General features: G+C 50.8%; 1 protein-coding gene across 1 annotated transcript; it reads left to right on the forward strand.

Moving 5' to 3' along the window:
• Nucleotides 1-8536: 8536 nt before the first annotated feature.
• Nucleotides 8537-16670, forward strand: Tent5b (terminal nucleotidyltransferase 5B). Its single transcript, XM_070036970.1, has 2 exons — nt 8537-8970; nt 14784-16670. The coding sequence occupies exons 1-2, from the start codon at nt 8710-8712 to the stop codon at nt 15804-15806; spliced, it is 1284 nt and encodes a 427-aa protein (XP_069893071.1). The 5' UTR covers nt 8537-8709; the 3' UTR covers nt 15807-16670.
• The last annotated feature ends 4097 nt before the right edge of the window (nt 16671-20767 follow it).

Here is a 20767-nt window from a genome sequence, read left to right on the forward strand (position 1 = left end):
TCCAGTATATATCCCAAGAGAAAAGAAACCATACACCTCTGAGCACCGGTGGCTTACACCAGTAATTCTAGATACTTCAGGGACTGAAATGTGAGAATCCTGACTCCAAGCCAGCCCAGACAGACAAATCTAAGAGAATCATATCTCCAACTAACCAGCAAAATGCCAAAAATGGACCAGGCACTGGTGGTTCATACCTATATAATCCTAGCTACTCACAAGGCTGAGATCTAAGGATCTCAGTTCAAAGTCAGTCCAGGCAGGAAAGTCTGTGAGACTCCTAGCCCCAATAAACTACCCAAAAGGCCAGAAATGGAGCTGTGCCTCAAGAGCACTAGCATTAGAACAAGAGCTCTGAGTTCAAGCCCTAGGTCTGGCATGTGCACACACACGCATGCCCGCACACGCACACACACACATACACACACACAAGTTTAATCTCCCACACCACAAAATATTAAGTTTTAAAAATAAAAAGAAGCCGGGCACTGGTGGCTCACACCTGTAATCCTAGCTACTCAGGAGGCTGAGATCTGAGGATCATGGTTCAAAGCCGGCTTGAGCAGGAAAGTCTGTGAGACTCTTATCTCCAATAAACCACCAGAAAACCAGAAGCAGCTATAGCTCAAGTGGTAGAGCACTTGCTTTGAGCTGAAGAGTACAGGGAGTACTGTCCCAAGCCCAGAGTTCAAGCCCCACGACTGACAAAAATAAAATAAAAAGAATCAATGCTTAGACTTAGAAAATGTGACCTTGGGGCTGGGAAGGTGGCTTAGTGGTAGAGCACTTGCCTTGCATGCATGAGGCCCTGGGTTCGATTCCTCAGCATCACATAAGCAAAAAGAAAAAAGCCAGAAGTGGCACTGTGGCTCAAGTGGTAGAGCGCTAGCCTTGAGCTGAAGAGCTGAGGGACAGCGCCCAGGCCCAGAGTTCAGGCCCCATGACTGGACCCAAAAAAAAAAAAAATGTGACCTTGACAAAAACTGTGGGGGTTCCCACCACTCCACCAAACCAGATTAGAATGTTCCAAGAGAGAACAGGGAGTGTGGTATGGTGGTTCACGCCTGTAATCACCTGTAATCCTCACACTCAGGAGGCAAAAGCAGAACTGCAAGTTCTAGGACAGCTGGACTACACAGCAGGATTCTGGAAAGAGAGAGGGAGGGAGGGCGATGGAGAGAGGGAGAGAGGGAGAGAGGGAGAGAGGGAGAGAGGGAAAGTGGGAAAGAGAGAGAGAGAGAGAGAGCGCAGAACTGCCAGGCGCCAGTGGCTCACGCCTGTAATCCTAGCTACTCAAGAGGCTGAGATCTGAGGATTGAGGTTCAAAGCCAGCCTGAGCAAGAAAGTCTGTGAGACTTTTATCTCCAATAAAACTACCAAAAAATGGGGAGTGGTGCTGTGGCTCAAGTGGTAGAGCACTAGCCTTGAGCTGAAGAGCTGAGGGACAGCGCCTAGGCCCACAACTAATAAGAAAGTAAGAGAGAAAGAGAGAAAAGGAGAAAGGGAGAAAGGGAAAGGAAGGAAGGAAGGAAGGAAGGAAGGAAGGAAGGAAGGAAGGAAGGAAGGAAGGAAGGAAGGAAGGAAGGAAAAGGAAGGAAGAAAAGAAAGAAAGAAAGAGTGGGCCTGGGCTGCCACAGAGAAGAGAAGCAGGTGCATGCCCAGAAACAGGAGAGGAGCCGAACCCGAGGCACAGGGCGAGGAGAAGTGAATGGGTGGAGCAGGTGTAGAGAGTGGAAGGATCTGCGATTCAGCTCATTCCGTGAAGAAGGAAACAAGTCACCAGCCAGGAGGAACTGCAGGGGACTGAGGAGACAGAAGGCTTGGGCTTGTCCCTTAGGACCGTCACAGGGTAGGATGGCCAGTGCTGGGGTTCCCCACCCCTCCCCGAGGGTGGTGGGCCTGATGGTAAGGTGAGATCAGCCAGCGGGGCGATGTGTGGTTCTCTAGCTTCAGTCAGCTGCGTGGGATTAGTTAGGGAGTGGTTTGGCCAGATGGATGCAATTTAATAAGTGGGGAGCAAGGGGGTTGAGGGTGTAGACAAGAAGTAATTACAGCCATGGCCCTTTGACTCTAAGCTGGTTTCAGGGGGGAGTCAGGACATGGGGGAAGCAAGAAACAGTGAGAAAAGCGGTGGGAGATCCAGTGGGGGTGAAGGTATTTGTGGATCAAGGACCCATCGGAGTTGAGGTTCTTCAAATGAGCAGAAAGAGGGGAGGTGATGTAGACATTACAATGATGCAGAGTAGGGGTACAATTATCAGTAATGATATGGCCTATTACCCTGGGCATGAGCACATGAGGTAGGAAAGAGGCCAAGAACCATAGCAGGAGGGGATGGGTGAGCCCCACAGGGAGAGTCACCTGGGTGGACTCCATAGTCGTCCTCAGGCAGGGTCTTGGCTGGGGTGTGGGCCTGGGACTCAGCAGACCTGAGTGTAATACAGCTCTCTCTTCTACACTATGGGTAGCTCCAACACATTGCTTTGCTTCTCTGGCCTCAGTTTCCTCTCCTGGAAAGCAAAAGACTCCTCCTGGATCAATCAACTACATTCTACAAATTGAACAAAACTGTGGAAAGCATCGAACCCTCCCAGACTCTGAGTATACTCAGTGATCTGGGGCCAAGGAAGAAGCTGAATGCCAGTTCCCACAATGTTCTTCTCTGAGGCTGAGAAGGGCCAAGACTCTCCAGGACCTCATCCCCCTTCCCATCACCTCAAATCACTGAGAGTGTTAATGGAAGAGCCTGACCCCCATCTCACTCCCATTTTACAGAATAGGAAACAGACCCAGACAGGGAAAGTGATTGACCTACACCACTGAGACTCAGGTATCATAGTGAGAAAGTTCCCTTTAAAAATTCAGTTGGTGGGGCTGGGAAGGTGGCTCAGTGGTAGAGCGCTTGCCTTGCATGCCTGAGGCCCTGGGTTCGATTCCTCAGCACCACATAAGCAAAAAGAAAAAAGTCGGAAGTGGCAGTGTGGCTCAAGTGGTAGAGCGCTAGCCTTGAGCTGAAGAGCTGAGGGACAGCGCCCAGGCCCAGAGTTCAGGCTCCATAACCGGACCCAAAAAAAAAAAAAAGAAAATTCAGTTGGTAGTTGGGCACCGGTGGCTCACACCTGTAATCGGAAGCGGAGATCTGAGGATCGAGGTTCAAAGCCAGCCTGGGCAGGAAAGTCTGTGAAACTCTTATCTCCAATAAATCACCAGAAAACTGGAAGTGGCGCTGTAGCTCAAGTGGTAGAGCACTACTAGTCTTGAGCTGAAGAGCTGAGGGACAGCGCTCAAGCCCAGAGTTCAAGCCCCATGACTGAAAAAAAAAAAAAATTCAGTTGGTACAGGGCACCGGTGGCTCACACCTGTAATCCTAGCTACTCAGGAGGCTGAGATCTGAGGATCGCCATTCAAAGCCAGCCCAGGCTGGAAAGGCTGTGAGACTCTTACCTCCAATAAACCACTCAGAAAACTGGAAATGGCGGTTTAAGTGGTAGAGTGGTTTAAGTGGTAGAGTGCTCACCTTGAGCTGAAGAGCTGAAGGACAGCGCCCAGCCCAAAGTTCAAGTCCCATGGACTCCAAAAAGACCAAAAAAAATTCTGTTGGTATCATAATGAAGGTGGGAAATGTATCCATTGGGAAGCAAGTTGACTCCATTAGCCAACATTTCCCTCCATTCATTGGACAGTTCAAAGCTGGTCTTAGCCAAAATGAAATATCCTACTGACTGGGGCTGTGTTAGCGCTACAATGTTTGTCTAGCATGCACAAAACTCTGGGTTTGATTCCTCATCACCACATAAACAGAAAAAGCCAGAAGTGGCGCTGTGGCTAGAGTGCTAGCCTTGAGCAAAATGAAGCTCAGGGACAGTGCCAAGGCCCTGAGTTCAAGCCCTGATCCTACTGAGTGCAACCCTGCTCTCACCTTCCTACTTCCTCAGCTCCCTCCCATCCATACCAGGCAAACATGAAAGCCATCAGCTTTGGGAAGGCTGATTCAACAATGCATGCATTTGCTAAAGGCTTTCTGAAGCCCAGACTGAAGGAGGCAGGGCAAAAAAAAAAAAAAAAAAAAGATCTTAAGATTTTCCTTGCCAGCACAGGTAGCTCACACCTGTAATCCTAGCTACTCCGGAGGCTGAGATCTAAGGATCACAGTTCAAAGCCAGCCTAGCCAGGAAAGTCCTTGAGACTCTTATCTCCAATTACCCACCAGAAAACCAGAAGTGGCACTGTGGCTCAAGTGGTAGAGTGCTAGCCTTGCGCTAAAGAGCTCAGGGACAGTGCCTAGGCCCAGAGTTCAAGCCCCATAACTAACCAAACCAAACCAAAAAAAAAAAAAAGATTTCCTTCAACAACTCAATTCAAGTGCATGCAGTGTGCACAACTCCTGTGGTTTCCATGAGGCCCAGCCCCTAAAGAGTTTCCAGCCCCAGCTACTCCACGGGGGTCAGTCCCTCCTGTTTTCTCTACCTGTACCTCCCTCTGTAAATTGAGAGGACAGCGGACAATATGATTGGCAAAAGTCCTCCAAAACTAGGTGCTGGTGGCTCAAACCTGTCATCCTAGCTACTCAGGAGGCTGATATCTGAGGCTCACAGTTCAAAGACAGCCCCAGGAATTTTTTTTTGGGGGGGGGTCCGGTCGTGGGGCCTGAACTCTGGGCCTGGGCACTGTCCCTCAGCTCTTCAGCTCAAGGCTAGTGCTCTACCACTTGAGCCACAGCGCCACTTCCAGCTTTTTTCTTTTTTCTTTTTGCTCATGTGGTGCTGAGGAATCAAACCCAGGGCCTCATGCATGCAAGGCGAGCGCTCTACCACTGAGCCACCTTCCCAGCCCATGCCCCAGGAAATTTATGAGACTTTTACTTCCAACTGACCACCAAAACAGCAGGAAGTAGAGTTGTGGCTCAAGTGGTAAAACAAAAAAGCTAAGGGATGGTACCCAAGCCCTGAGTTCAAGCCCCAGTACCAGCGTGCATGCATGCATGCATGCACGCGCGCACACACACACACACACACACACACACACACACACACACACAGAGCTCTCTCTGCCTCTCTCTTACATAGTCTTCCTAGCTCTCTCATCCTTTTTTTCTCATTCTTTCTCTCTCTCACACACACACACATACACACACATAAGTTATCTCCCATGACTTTGTTTTATCTTCTTCTTAGATACCAATCTGAAATGTCTTATTTACTTCACTATTGTCTTTCTACCTTACAACATTCTAGAAGGTCAAGAACCTTGCCAAGATTGGCGCCAGTGGCTCACACCTGTAATCCTAGCTACTCAGGAGGCCGAGATCTGAGGATCACAGTTCAAAGCCAGCCCGGGCAGGAAAGTCCATGAGATTCTTTTTTTTTTTTTTTTTTTTTGGTCATGGGGCTTGAACTCTGGGCCTGGGCGCTGTCCCTCAGCTCTTCAGCTCAAGGCGAGCGCTCTACCACTTGAGCTACAGCGCCACTTCCTCCATGAGATTCTTATCTCCAATAAACCACTAGAAAACCAGAAATAGCATTGTGGCTCAAGGCCCTGGGTTCGATTCCTCAGCACCACATAAGCAGAAAAAGCCAGAAGTGGCTGAGTGGCTCAAGTGGTAGAGTGCTTGACTTGAGCTGAAGAGCTGAGGGACAGCACCCAGGCCCAGAGTTCAAGCCCCACGACTGACAAACAAACAAAAAAAGAACCTTGGAGTCAGAAGACTTGAATTTGAGCCCATATTTCCAATTAATGGTTGTATCTATGACATTGGACATATGACTTGACCTCTCAATATTGAGAGTGATGCTCCAGCATCCTCAAGTGTAGTTTTAGGAATCAGAAGTCATGAATGTAACTTGATCTGTTTCACAGTGGGTATTCAGTATGTGTTAACTTCCTATTCTTATTCCCCCTTCTCTTGGGGCGAGGAGAGCAGGGTAACAGAGTGTCATGGTTGGACCTTAGGCTCACTCATCCATAGTCTCAGGGTGCCTTGAGAGTCTAGAGTTTGGAGACTCTAGACTAGCCAAAGCAGTTTCAATCTATTTCTTATCCATCAAAAGAGGTAAAACACCAGAACAAGCAACGGCACTGAGAATGGAAGGGAGTTGTCCAAGGTCACATAGCCAAGCAGCCAGTCTCCTCTCAGAGGGCCAAAGGAAGCCCTTAGGCTTCCAGGATAAAGGGAGGGAACACAGGCAACTTATGGCCTGAGCTGGCCTCCAGAAAGAGGAAATATCTGCTCTGGTTCAGGTTCTAGGCACAGGTGTGTCAGAGGCAGACTTTGGAATGTAGTTTGCTCTTTCTTTCTTTCTTTCTTTCTTTCTTCCTTTCTATTTATTTTTTATTTTTGCCAGTCTTGGGGCTTGAACTCTGGGCCTGGGCGCTGTCCCTCAGCTCTTCAATTCAAGTCAAGAGTTCTACCACTTGAGCCACAGCGCCATTTCCAGTTTTCTGATGGTTAACTGGAGATAAGTCTCATGGACATTCCTACTCAGGTTCGCTTTGAACCTGGATCCTCAAATCTCAGCCTCCTGAGTAACTAGGATTATAGGCATGAGCTACCAACGCCCAGCCTGCTGTTTCTTTTTGTTTGTTTGTTTTTTAATCTGTCAATTCTCGGGCTTGAGCTCCTGGCCTGAGTATTATCCTTGAGCTTTGTTTTGCTCAAGGCTAGCACTCTACCACTTGAGCCACAGTGCCATTTCTGGCTTTTTCTGTTTATGTGGTACTGAGGAATTGAACCCAGGGTTTCATGCATGCTAGGCAAGCACTCTACCACTAAACCACATTCCCAACCCCTAGTTTGCTGTTTCTAGATCTAGATTTCTCCTTCACTGGTCATATTATCCCAGCTTGCCTTACCTAAGAATGGGAGAAGATTGCACAAATTATAGTTAATTTAACATATAATTAGAAGAAGGATCTTTGAGAAAAATATTGCAGTGATAGATCAAATAGACTTAATTTCTGGACTTTTGTCACAGTGTATATATGTAAAATCAGACATAGGTGGGGAGAAACCACGCACTGGTGGCTCACACGTGTCATCCTAGCTATCTGGGAGGCTGAGATCTGAGGACCAAGGTTTAAACTAGCCTGAGCCAGACAAAATGAGATGCTCTTTATCTCCAATTTCTACCAGAAAACTGGATGTGGAAGTGTGGCTCAAGCAAAAAAGTGCTATAGCCTGGAGCAAAGAAGCAAAGCAAAAAGCCCTGAGCACTGGCAGTTCAAGCCTATATGTAATCCTAGCTACTCAGGTGAGATCTGAGGGTCAGTTCAAAGCTAAAGGAGGCAGGAAAATCCATTTGACTCTTATATCCAATTAACCACCAGAAAGCCGGAAAGGCACTGTGGCTCAAGTGATAGAGCACTCTCCTTAAACTGAAGAGCTGAGGAACAGCACCCAGACCCAGAATTCAAGCCCCAAGACAAAAAAAAAAAAAAAGCCAAGCAAAAAGCAGAAGGCTCTAGGGGCTGGGAAGGTGGCTCAATGGTAGAGTGCTTGCCTTGTATGCATGGGGCCCTGGGTTCAATTCCTCAGCACCATATAAGGAAAAAGAAAAAAAGCCGGAAGTGGCACTGTGGCTCAAGTGGTAGAGTGCTAGCCTTCAGCTGAAGAGTTGAGGGACAGCGCGAGACCCAGAGTTTAGGCCCCACGACCGGACCAAAAAAAAAAAAAAAAGCAGAAGGCCCTGAGTTCAAGCCACACTAAATCTCCTCACCCCATCCTCTATGCTTGTAAAGTGGGAGAGAAAAACTTATTATCCCTCCTTCAGCCCCACACAGTCCCTGTACCCAGGCACAGATACAATGGAATGAGAAGACTCCACAGAGAGATCCACCTCTGATTCTGGACCAGAACTAACACTATACTAGAACTGTGTGGTGTCAGAGGATCAACATTCCCTCTCTGAGCATAGTTCACCTCACCTAGACTATCTCAAGAACGTCAGTCGGGCTCTTGGTTTGCAGCCACCAAATAAGAGAAAATACACAAGACATCCACACATTCTGCGTTACCTTTTCTTAGATCTGGAAAATTGCCAGAAAGCAGTGTGGAGAGTTGAGCAAGTGGAGCAATCTCTTTGGGCGCCTGAAGAAAGTGGATAACCAGAATCAGGATAGGTGATTTTTTTTTAATTGCTCCCAGTACAAGAAAAAGGAAAAAAGAAAAAAATCGAGATTTCTCAGTGGTGCAACTCGGCTACAAACTCTACCGACCACTTCCTTCCCTCCTGCCTGGGGCTGGGCGAGAGCGACACAGTCCCTTTAAGTCCAGGGGGGCCCAGGCCAATCACGTTTAGTAGTTCTTTAAAGACCAAAGGAGGGAATTCTGCCGGAGGAGGGCGGGGCAGAAGTGTGCTTTTCAGCCAATCAGAAATCCCCTCAGAAAACAGTCACTCACGTGCAGAGCCCTGCTGACCAATGACAGGATCGTGGGGAGTGGGGCGGGTCCTAATGTGTGTGACAGCTGCGCCGACCAATGGGCATGTCGCCCGCGGCCTATAAGAGTCCGCTGAGTCGGGCGTGCCAGGCTTTCTGGGTCGGTAAGTCGTCGCCGTCGGAGGTGTGTGCCTCGGGCTTGCCTCGCCGTCGCTGCCCGCCCCATTCCTGCACCCCCGCCCTCCGCCTTGGCCCGGGGCCCAGCCGCTCTCTCTGCTCTCCTCCCTTAAACCACCCCCGGGTTTCTGCCGTCGAGGCCCCGGGGCCAGGCGAACGATGCCGTCGGAGAGCGGAGCTGAGTGCCCGGACCAGGCGGCCGCGCAGGTGGGGGCGGCTGCAGCCTCGGCGGTGGCCGCGGCTGCCGCGGCAGGCGGCGGCCCCGACCCGGGGACCTCCTTGGCCTCCCTGGGACGGCACCTGAGCGGGCTGAGCTGGCCGCAGGTGAAGCGGCTGGACGCGCTGCTGAGCGAGCCCATTCCCATTCACGGGCGCGGCAACTTCCCCACGCTGAGCGTGCAGCCCCGGCAGATCGTGCAGGTGAGCCCGCGGCGGGCGGGGGTCCGCGCCGAGGCCCGGCAGGGCCGGGGAAACGGAGGCGCCGCCACAGGGGCTGTAACGATTGCACCACGTAGGAATGCTGCTCCAGATCCCTTCCCGCGTGGCTCCGAGTGCTCTGCCCCTGAAGAGCGCTGATACCCTGGAGCCACCCGGCGAGGCCGGGATGGGAGAAGGATGGGGCGTGGGGAAGGTCTCGCTAACCTGCAAGCAAGGACGAAGGGTACCGGGGAGCCTCTGGTTGGTAGCGTGTGTGTGCGTGTGCGTGCGTGTGTGCGTGTGCGTGTGTGTGTGTGATGAGCGTGTATGCGCGTGCACGCTTCGATCCAAAATAGCTTTTCCTTCTCCACCCAGCATCCCTTAACTTCTGTCCGGACTCTTGGGACAGTCTTTGCTTGTGAACCTATAGCCCTTGGCTAGTCCCCTGACTAGGTAGAAAAAGCCCAGAAATCCCAGCAGAGACTCCCTCTATCTCACTGGAGTTCTGGCAGATTAAATTATAGACAGGTTAAACCTGAGACCCGACTCCAGAAAGCAACCTTGGAAGTGAAGGCCACCAAGGGTCTCAAACCCCAAGCCCCATCTCTCTTCTGAGGAACAGGAGAGAATTTTGGAAGTCCCTCCCTTCTTCAGATTCCAAGTTCTTCCATGACCACCAAGTGCTTTTGCTATAGCCCAAATGCTGTTATTTATGTTCCGAAATACCAAAGGATGGTAATTATTGTGTGTATATTAAAGCTGAGGAAGCTGAGGTCTCAGGAGAGGCAGGGAGAGACCTAGGATTACCCAATGGAAATCTTCAGCCTTCCAGGAACCAGGTGGTTACAGGGTAAGAGTTTCCCCACTCCTTCCCTGGCTTCAGAGTCTTGGCTTTAAGGAAGTTTAAGGAAGTCTCCCCATAGAAGAAACCAGAAAATCTAGTGACTAGGTCCTGTATGTTCCTGAGAGAGACATTGCGTACACATTGAGGGAGGCAGGCCAGTCCCTTACCTCCTGCCATGCCATCTTAGCTTCCAAGGAGGAAGAGGCTGCGGTGGGAGGAGGTGGGGGGAATTGCCTGGCCCTCCTCCCTCCGCGGGAACTAGGAAAGAGCTGGGGGGGGGGGGGGACATTCTCCAAGGCTGACTCACTCGGTAGGGCTAGCCTAGGCATTCCTTCTTGCTTGCTGTCATCTGTGTGATTTGTAAACGAGCTGAGGCTTTTCTTGCTTTGTTCTTGTTTGTTTTCGCTTTGTTTTTTGTTTTCTGTTTTGTATTTTTTTTTTGAGATGGAGTCTTTGTGGGCTGGTTTTGAGCTCATTAGTTCAAGTGTTCAGTCTTCTAAATTGTGTGGGTGTGGTCACCATGCTGACTTTTTCTGCCCCTCCCCCCCATGTTGCGACAACTCTAGGGTCTCTAGCACTGTGGCCCTAGGCACTAGGGGAGGGAAAAATGGTACCACGTGGCAGTTCCCTTCTGTGGGAACAAGTTTGATCCAAAACCACCTTTATTGGTGGCTGTTCTGTGCCCAGCTCTCTGCAGGACAGTAGGAACACAGATGGGACTACCAGTCAGCTCATTACCTTCAGGTGCTCCCAGCCAGGTGGGAGAATCTAAGTCAGAAGGAGTTGACTTCACTGTGTGGTAGTAGTATAATGTTCCCTCACACAAGGGTCAGAGACAGGGCGCCATTGAGGGAGGAAGGCAGAGATTTCAGAGCGGGACTGAGCACTTCTTAGACACCTGGATTCATGGCCTCAATTGTTGTTGTCCCCATCTGTTCTATGGGAATGGATCAGACCGCTCATCAATACCCTTTGCGGTTCCAGAATTCAAAAGAAACAGGTGCTTCTTCACCTGGCTTGTACAGCCACTTCCAGAAGGAAGAAAGTCTGTCTCCTTGGCAGTAATTCACAGCTATCAGCTTCAAAAGTGGTTAGAATACCTGGGGAATGGGGGAGGGAGGCTTTTACCAGTGCTAATTTGATTCAAAAATTGGAACCTTTATAAGGCTTTGCCTACAATAGCAATCCAAGCACCTAGAAATACTGCCCTTCACCAGGCGCTGGTGGCTCACGCCTATCCTAGCTACTCAGGAGGCTGAGATCTGAGGATCATGGTTCAAAGCCAGCCCCGGCAGAAACATCCGTGAGACTCTTATCTCCAATCAACCACTAGAAAACCGGAAGTGGCACTGTGGCTCAAGTGGTAGAGCACTTGCCTTGAGCTGAAGAGCTAAGGGATCAGGCCCAGAGTTCCCATAACTCTCTCTCTCTCACACACACACACACACACACACACACACACACACAAACAAAATACTGTCCTTGCATATACTTGACTAAAAGGTTCTGTCTTATAGAGTCCCTGTGTCCACAACTCCAGAAAACCTGGTTCTAGTTAAGCTGAGCCACTTATTAGCTGTGAGACCTTGGACAAGTCCTTGTCTGGGCTCAGAGAATTGAACCAGACTATCTTATCTCTCCTGCTATAGCCAGAGAGCCTATCAAAGGCAGCTCTGTTGCGGTCTTGCAAGCGTTCCTGTAATCTCAGCAGCAGACCAGAGCAGAGGGGCTCTAGGGAGGCTCTTGGCACAGGGGAAAGCAGGGTACAGTCACTGCCCGCCCTCCCACCCTACCCTGTGGCTGATTCAGAAGGCTCCCAGCTGCCTTGCAGTGTTTGGGTGTGTCAGTATCTGGGGACTGCCTGTCAAACTGGCTGTAGTCACACCTGGGAAAGAGACAATAGCCGCTGGCTCGCTGACACAGCTGGCCCCATGGCCCTGACGCAGGAGATTTAACGAGGGTACTGCTTCCTACTCACCACGCCAGCTGCCATGCCCTGGGGTGGGCACCAGCTCAGGAGGAGGCCTTGGCATTGAGGAAAGCCCTGTCAGCTCTATTGGGATGAAGGGAGGGGGCTGTCTGTTCTGCAGGTCTAGCAGGGTCCTTGAACCAAGGGCTTTGGTCTACTTCTCTCATTGGCTACATGAACACAGTTGCTGGGCTGAACACTAGCAAGTCCCCCTAGCTGGACTGCAGCCCCTCGCCCTTTTGGGCCAGGGATTTTTTCCCCAGCCCCCACTTTCTTTCCTCTTGTTCTTGCTTGGGGCCTTAGTGATTTCAGGGTCACTCTCACTTTGAAATTTTGAAAGGGAAGGAGGATTAGGACACTAATTTCCAGTCTGTTCCTTTTGAACCCCGGAACTGAACGTCATAGAGGCTAGGCTGGTCTGGGGTGCAGCTTCGTAGGACAGAACATTCTTAGCATATAAGAAGGCCTGGGTTCCTTCCCCAGTATTGCAAACAAAGGGGACAGGCTACCTCTTTCTTTTCTGTTTTTGAAAGACACTTAAGATGACACTTCTGTGTCATCTTTAAGCAGGTGACTTCACTTGGTAAGCCAAGTGAACATGGCAATGTAGAACAAAAAGATGAATCCAGAACCTTGTGGGTGCTGCACACACCCTGTACCACTGAGCTACACACGGCCCCAACGATTCTGGTGAGGTCCAGTGCTTGGCACTCACGCCTTACCTAACCACCCATGCACCTCTCCTCCATTCAAATGTTCCTGATGGCTAGTTGCTTCCCCTCCACCCCGTTGCCATGGCAACCCCTCCCGGAAGTCTTCCTGGAGGGAGTGGCCCGCCTCAGATTGCCCCACTGCGCTTGCCTCCTCAGCACTTAGGTGCATTCTTTGCCGTAATTCCCTGGGAGGCAGAACAACCCACCCCAGAGCTGGGCGCTGACTTGGCAGCCAGGCGGGGTTGCAGAGTCACCAAGGGCAGGAATGCTGCCTGGTCACTTTCAGGACCGTGTGTGAAGCACTTGAGGTTTCTGAGAATGTCCATGTCTGACACCCCAGCTTCACTCTTCAACCCACTTGGTATTATGGTCTAGGGAGAGACCTAGAGCTGATGGAAAGTGTTCACATTTACCTGTGCTGGTCTTGTGCCACCTGCCCTTGCGGAGGGCTCAGCTGGGATTTTTCATCTCTTCCCACTTGGATAACTGAGTTCTTTTTTTTTGGTCGATTGTGGGGCCTGAACTCTGGGCCTGGGCACTGTCCCTCAGCTCTTCAGCTCAAGGCTAGCGCTCTACCACTTGAGCCACAGCACCACTTCTGGCTTTTTCTGTGTATGTGGTGCTAAGGAATGGAACACAGGGCCTCATGCATGCAAGGCAAGCACTCTACCACTGAGCCACCTTCCTAGCCCCCTTCCTGTGTTCTTTACCCTTCCTTTCTCTTGAAAGTGTTCAAAGTCTGGCTTTAACTCCCAGCCTGGATATTTCTGAATGACTTTTCCTTGGAGCCATAGTTGTGTTGATCACTGTAAGCTTGTTTTCCTCATCTTCAAAATGTAGGTAGTATTTGCTTTGTTGAGTCCTCTTAAAGATAAAATAAGAATGTGTATGGACTTGAGAATCAAATCAGCTGGGTTCTAAGATCAGCCTGGCTATGGTGACCTTGTTCATGTTTCTTTTTTTCTTTTTCTTTTTTTTTTTTGGGGGGGGGGTCCGGTCATGGGGCCTGAACTCTGGGCTTGGCCACTGTCCCTCAGCTCTTCAGCTCAAGACTAGCGCTCTACCACTTGAGCCACAGCGCCACTTCCAGCTTTTTTCTTTTTGCTTATGTGGTGCTGAGAATCGAACCCAGGGCCTCGAGCATGCAAGGCAAGCGCTCTACCACTGAGCCACCTTCCCAGCCCTTGTTCATGTTTCTTAACTGCTCTGTGCTTCCACTCAGGTCTCCTGTCTGTTAGTGGAATAGTAATAGTCCGGACAAGTTTGTCATGATGATTAATGCATCAATGCCTGCAACTGCTAACTTTATTGTTGAATTTCTACCTGCCCACAGCTAACATCGTGCCTAGCACAGCGCTAAGCATTTTGCTTGCTATTTTAGGGAGATAAAATAGCACAGTGGTTAAGACCTAGACTATCTCAGTTTTCAGCTGTATGGCTCAGCAATTACCAGTCCCTCTGTATTTCTATTCCCTGATCTATGAAATGCAAGAAATAGCACTCATCTCTTCTGGGTATTGTGAGGGTTAAATAAGTTTAGATTTCAATGTATAAAATGTTTTGATCAGAGCTCAGTGCTCATTAAATCCTATACTGTGAGTCATTCCTTCAAATAGATCATTCGCCAGACTGGCAAATTGAAGTTTAGTAAGTTAAATGATTTCTCAGACATAAGAGCAGCTGGGAACCAGTGGCTCAGCCCTGTAATCCTAGCAACTCAGGAGGCTGAGATCTGACTGTCGTGATTCAAAGCCAACCCAGGCAGGAAAATCTGTGAGATTCTTTTTTTTTTTTTTTTGTCGGTCGTGGGGCTTGAACTCTGGGCCTGGGCGCTGTCCCTCAGCTCTTCAGCTCAAGGCGAACGTTCTACCACTTGAGCTACAGCGCCACTTCCGGTTTTCTGGTGGTTTTTATTGGAGATAGGAGTCTCACGGTCTCTCCTGCCGGGGCTGGCTTTGAACTCTCCTGCCGGGGCTGGCTTTGAACCGAGATCCTCAGATCTCAGCCTCCTGAGTAGCTAGAATTACAGGCGTGAGAGATTCTTATCTACAGTTAATCACCAAAAGGCTAGAAGTGGAGCTGTGGCTTAAGTAACAGAGCACCAATGAATGAAAAAGCTCAGGGACAGTGCCCAGGCCAAGTTCAAGTCCTAGTTCCCATCAAAAAGAAAAAAGAAAAGAGAGAGAGAGAGAGAGAATGGTCACCAGCACTTGATGTTACTGTGATAATTTTCTGGAAGTCCTAGTGCAGACTTGAGGGGACCAGCCTCCTGACACCCCTCTCCCCACAGGTGGTCCGAAACAGCTTGGAAGAACAGGGGCTACACGTGCACAGCGTGCGACTGCACGGCTCAGCTGCCAGCCACGTGCTGCATCCTGAGAGTGGCCTGGGCTACAAGGACCTGGACCTGGTGTTCCGGGTAGACCTGCACAGCGAGGCATCCTTCCAGCTGACCAAGGCCGTGGTGCTGGCCTGCCTGCTGGACTTCCTGCCAGCTGGAGTGAGCAGGGCCAAGATCACGCCACTGACACTCAAGGAGGCATACGTGCAGAAGTTGGTGAAAGTGTGCACGGACACCGACCGCTGGAGCCTCATCTCACTGTCTAACAAGAGTGGCAAGAACGTGGAGCTCAAGTTTGTGGACTCCGTGAGGCGCCAGTTCGAGTTCAGCATAGACTCCTTCCAGATCATCCTCGACTCCCTGCTGCTCTTTGGCCAGTGCTCATCCACACCCATGTCTGAGGCCTTCCACCCCACCGTGATGGGGGAGAGCCTGTACGGGGACTTCGCCGAGGCCCTAGAACACCTGCAGCATCGGGTCATTGCCACGCGCAGCCCCGAGGAGATCCGAGGTGGGGGCCTGCTCAAATACTGCCACCTCCTCGTGCGGGGCTTCCGGCCACGGCCCAGCACTGACACGCGAGCCTTGCAGCGGTACATGTGCTCCCGCTTCTTCATCGACTTTCCCGACCTGGCGGAACAGCAGCGCACGCTGGAGCGCTATCTAGAGGCCCACTTTGGCGGGGCTGATGCTGCTCGCCGGTATGCCTGTCTGGTGACGCTGCACCAGGTGGTCAACGAGAGCACCGTGTGCCTCATGAGCCATGAGCGCCGCCAGACGCTGGACCTCATTGCCACACTGGCACTCCAGGCGCTGGCTGAGCAGGGCCCTGCTGCCGCGGCTGCCCTGGCCTGGCGCCCTCCGGGCCCTGATGGGGCTGTACCGGCCACTGTCAATTACTATGTGACCCCCGTGCAGCCTCTGCTGGCTGGGGCCCACTCCTCCTATCCCACCTGGCTGCCTTGCAACTGACTGGACTCTGGCCAGAAGGGACAGGGGGTCCTCGGGTGGGGTGGGGACACTAGGAGCACGTGGAGGTTATGACCAGAGATGGGCTACCTGTGCCGGCTCACCCAGCACTGCTGCAAGGTTGGGCCTCCAACTGAGCAGAATAGACTTCCCTGAGGCCTCTGTGGGCTGAAGGCCAAGCTGGGGCTCTTGGTAGGGGTACCCTTTGGCCATTGCACCCTATTTTTTTTTTTTTTTAGAATGTCATGATTGTGGAGTGCAGGAACTATTTGTCCTGAGAGTCAATTGCCTCCAGGAGACAAAGCAAATTTGACTGATGGCCTCCATGCGCAGAACCTTGGGTTGATTTCCATGGCCTAGAAAGGGTCCTTTGGACTAGGGCCAGCCCACACACTGGCTAAATACAGTATGTAACAGCGACTACTCACTTCAGGTCAGGCTGGGCCACTAACAGATTCCCTCCCAGCTAATCACTGAAAAAGGGAAACAGGCAGATCCTTAGATTTGGGAAGAGATAGACTTAGCCCAGTCTCCCGAAACCTGTACCCCAACCTGTGAAGCAGCCTTGCCTCCTAAGGGGTCAAGAAAAGTAGAGGACAAGTGCTAAGTAGCCAGGGTGGGCCGCAGCCCACCCTCTCCCAGTGTAACACACCCCCTCCCTTGTGTTGTGAGAATCCTTGTGGTCTGGGAGCAGGGTGCTGAGCTCAAATGTGTCACAACTGAGTTGAGCAGTCCCTGCCCCACTGGCTTGGTTATAGGACTGTCACATTGTCACATGGGAAGGGAGCCCCCCCCCCTTTTCTATTCCTCTGGATTTGTTGCTATTTTGCACTCTTAACCACCCACCAATAAAGATTGTCTACACTGCGCCTGGTCACATGCTTTCTCCAAGGACAACCTCGAGGCAGTGGAGACAGCTGCTCCTCCCCAGTCTGAGTCTGGCTAGCCTTGTTGGAGCTGACAGTGGGGGTGGGACTAGAGGTGTGGGTCCTCTCCTTCCCTCTCTTCCTGACCCAGTCTGACTACTAGACTAATCTGTCTCTACACGTGTGATCTTCATGTTGCCTCAGCAAATCTAGGACTCTAGGAAAGGTGTCTGAGCAACAAGTGCCTCATGCCTGTCATAATTCTAGCTACTCAGAAGGCTGAGATCTGAGGGTTGTGGTTTGAAAGCAATAGAGCTGTGGCTCACAAGGTAGAGTACCAGCCTTGAGCAAAAAGAGCCTGGGGACATTGCCCAGGCCCAGAGTTCAAGTCCCAAGACCAAAAGGAAAACAAAAGAGGAAAGGTGTCTACCTCGGGTCCTCTTAGCCATGCACATGGCCTCCAGTGCCCAGGTCCATTTTACTGGAACGGTGCCCACTTCATGTCTCCCCACAAGCTGGGTAAGTCTGAACAGGAGGCCCTCCCTCCAGTTAATAGCATCTGAGACTAGGCAATTTCTGGGATTCCCTCCAATGCCAGAGTCCACCCCCTATTCTCTGCTTCACTATCAAGTCCTCCGGAAAAGCAGGGTCTCTTCAAACCAAGTTTGGGCCATGCCAGGTTATCTGGGAGTGCCAGCTGCAGGTTCCCTCAAGAATTAAGGCATTCACTCCTGGACGCTGTCCACTGTTTGCCATGCCCCTTTGATGTAGGGATTGTAAAGCCCTAACCGGATTGAGCCCCATTAGGGGCTTGTAAAGTGGTAACTTTGATGGTTCCAACCAGGGTAGAGGAAACAAGGCCTCAGAGAACTCAGGTCACAGGGTGAGTCCAGCTCTACACCTGCTCCATCAGCGAGGTACCCCAGTCCCTAGGGATGCTGCTCTCTAAATGTTTGGGAGGGCCACTTGAAAAGGTTTGCCTTGTTTGATGACAGAAAACAGTCCCTCCCCCCGACCCAGCTGTGACCCCCCAGCCAGGGTCCTGGGAGGGACAAAATTTGTCCATCTGAACATGAACATGGGCCTGAGGGGAAAACACAGACATACTAGGCTCGGCTTATTGGGGTGGGGGTGAGGTGGCCATGCTTGTTTGGGGGAGGAGGGAACCAAGGTAGGCATAAGTACACTCCCCATGCAGCCCACCATGTGCCAGTTACTGTTGTAGGTGTTAGGAATACAAACCAAAGGCAGTCATCGCTACCTTAGTGCCAATTGTATTCTATTGGGATAGACAAAACAGTGCAGCCTTAAAAGATCACGATGGGGCTGGGAAGGTGGATCAGTGGTAGACTGCTTGCCTTGCATGCATTAAGCCCTGGGTTCGATTCCTCAGTACCACACAAGCAAAAAAAAGCCAGAAATGGCACTGTGGCTCAGTGGTAGAGCCCTAGCCTTGAGCTAAAGAGCTGAGGGACAGCACCCAGGCCAGAGTTCAGGCCCCACAACTGACAAAAAAAAAAGGGGGGGGGGGAAACAGGAGGAGGCAACAATGCTTGATAAGAAATGTACTCATTATCTTGCCCATGTAATTGTAACTCCTCTCTACAGTATTTTCACAATTTAAAAACAAAAGGTCACGATGCACAAAAATATATTAACCAAGCCAGGCCTGTAGCTCATGCCTGTAATCCTAGCTACTCAGGAGGCTGAGATCTGAGGATCATGGTTCAAAGCCAACCCAGGCAGGAAAGTCCATGAGACTCTTTTTTTTTTTTTTTTTTTTTTTTGGCGGTCATGGGGCTTGAACTCTGGGCCTGGGCGCTATCCCTCAGCTCTTCAGCTCAAGGCGAGCGCTCTACCACTTGAGCTACAGCGCCACTTCCGGTTTTCTGGTGGTTTATTGGAGATAGGAGTCTCACGGTCTCTCCTGCCCGGGCTGGCTTTGAACCTCGATCCTCAGATCTCAGCCTCCTGGGTAGCTAGGATTACAGGCGTGAGCCACCAGCGCCCAGCTCCATGAGACTCTTATCACCAATAAATCACCAAAAAAAAACCCCAAAAAACAGAAGAGGTACTGGGCACTGGGGCTTAAGTGGTAGAGTTCTGGCCTTGAGCTGAAGAGCTGAGGGACAGTGCCCAGCCCCACAACTGACACACACACATACACATACACACACACGGCATGGAAATGCAGGGTTGGCCATGTTAAAGAAAACAGATTCAGCCAGGTACTGGTGGCTCATGCCTGTAATCTTAGCTACTCGGGAGGCTGAGATCTGAGGATTATAGTTCAAAGCCAGCCCAAGCAGGAAATTTGTGAGTCTTACCTCTAATTAACCACTGAAAGCCAGAAGTGGAGCTGAGGCTCAAGCGGTAGAGCACTAAGCTTGAGTTAAAGCCAGGACCAGTTAAAACAAAAAACAAAAAAAACCTTGATTGAGCAAAGACAATGGGAAGCGAGCCATGTCTGGGGAAAGTGTTCTGTGGCAAGGGAACCTGTCTGTGAATGCGTGTGCCCTGACAGGTGAGTCTGAGAAAAGGCACATGTGCCTGAGGGTGTCTGTCTGGTGGGAATACATTATCACCTGTGCAGTACACACACAGGCATGGGAGTGGGGGAGGGGGGTCACAGGTGCCGCCTGACAGGCTTTCTGCCAGATGAGGCTCTATGCCCAGTGCTACCCATTGTCATCCCTCCATTTACTCTCGCAACAACTCCACAACCAAGGAGCGAGTGCTATTTCTGCTTTTCAGAAGACAAAACAAGTTTGTCTGCTAGAAGATGGTGCTATTTCCTAGACACCTTCCCCCACACTCATTTCCTGTAGACCATTGTGACAATATATCTTATGTATGTGGTAGGAATTTATTTTCTGTAGAAGTGGCAGCATATAGTAGTGTGCCAAGATATATGGTTTATCTGCATGTGTTCTGTTGTGACAGGTTTTTACGAAGTAGCACAGCCTGGCCTAGAACTCTCAATCCTCCGCCTCTGCCTCCTAAGTGCTGGGATTACAAGGGTATGTACCACACCCAGCTGGATAGATCTTTTCTCAATGTACACGTGGCACTAGTCATGGCTTGAGGTGACTGTCAGGGCCTGTGGTGGCAACTGCATGTTTGTGGGTGTGGCTGTTTCCCTGTGTGAGAAAAGCACCAACTCAGTGGCTGACATTGTTCTTGGACAGCCTCTGTAGCCACCTAAGGCATCAGGACAGGCAGCAATCAGTGAGGGGACAGCTGAGGAAGGAAAGCCCAATCCTCCACCTTCAGCCCTCTGAACTCCCTGTACGCACTCATTTCCACATCCAGGACCAGGTGGGGAAGAGAGTGGGGCTATGGACTGGGGAAAAGTCCTCTCCTGGGCCAATACACACTGTGCGGCCCCTCCAGGCTCACTCTTGTCCCTCCCAGGGGAGGCTGCCACCTGTGGTGGTTGTCAGTAGCTCCCTCATTCCCAGGCTTCCTGCTGTTTGACAATGGGAGGCCCCTGCAGGAGACTAAAGGCAAGGTGCTTCTCTTCCTCCTTCCCTCTTCTCCCTGGTCAATCTGGTGGCCCATATCCCCTAGCAGTGTTCCTCACACAGCTAACTCCCCACCCTCTCAGAGCCAGGAGCTATAAAGGCATCCGACCTGGGGGAGCTTGGGAGCTATTCACCATCCTTGGTTAGCTCAACTTCATTCTGTGGTAGGGGCTGAACTCAGGACCTCAGGCATGCTAAGCAAGCTCTATACCACTGGACCACACCTCTCAGCTCCTTTCTTATTTTTTTTCTTTTTTCTTTTTTTGCCAGTCCTGGGGCTTGACCTCAGGGCCTGGGCACTGTCCCTGAGCTGCTTTTTTTGTTCAAGATTAGCACTCTACCACTTGAGCCAGCACTACTTCTGGTCTTTCGTGTTTATGTGGTACTGAGGAATGGAACCTAGGGCTTCATGCATGCTAGCTAGGCAAGCACTCTACCACTGAGTGTCGCATTCCCAGCCCTCCTTTCTTACTTTCTTAAATGAGTAATCCTAACACTAGAGGCAGAGGCAGAAAGATAATGAGTTGGAAGCCAACCTGGCCTAAACTGTCTTTTTTTTTTTTTTTGGTCGGTT

This window comes from Dipodomys merriami, unplaced genomic scaffold, assembly GCF_024711535.1.
Source record: "Dipodomys merriami isolate MVZ:Mamm:240054 unplaced genomic scaffold, mDipMer1.0.p SCAF_28, whole genome shotgun sequence".
Lineage (NCBI taxonomy): Eukaryota > Metazoa > Chordata > Mammalia > Rodentia > Heteromyidae > Dipodomys > Dipodomys merriami.

Coding starts and splice junctions, on each gene's coding strand:
- Tent5b (XM_070036970.1), top strand. CDS start 8,710: ATGCCGTCGGAGAGCGGAGCTGAGTGCCCGGACCAGGCGGCCGCGCAG. Junction 8,971..14,783: donor AGCCCCGGCAGATCGTGCAG/GTGAGCCCGCGG, acceptor CTCTCCCCACAG/GTGGTCCGAAACAGCTTGGA.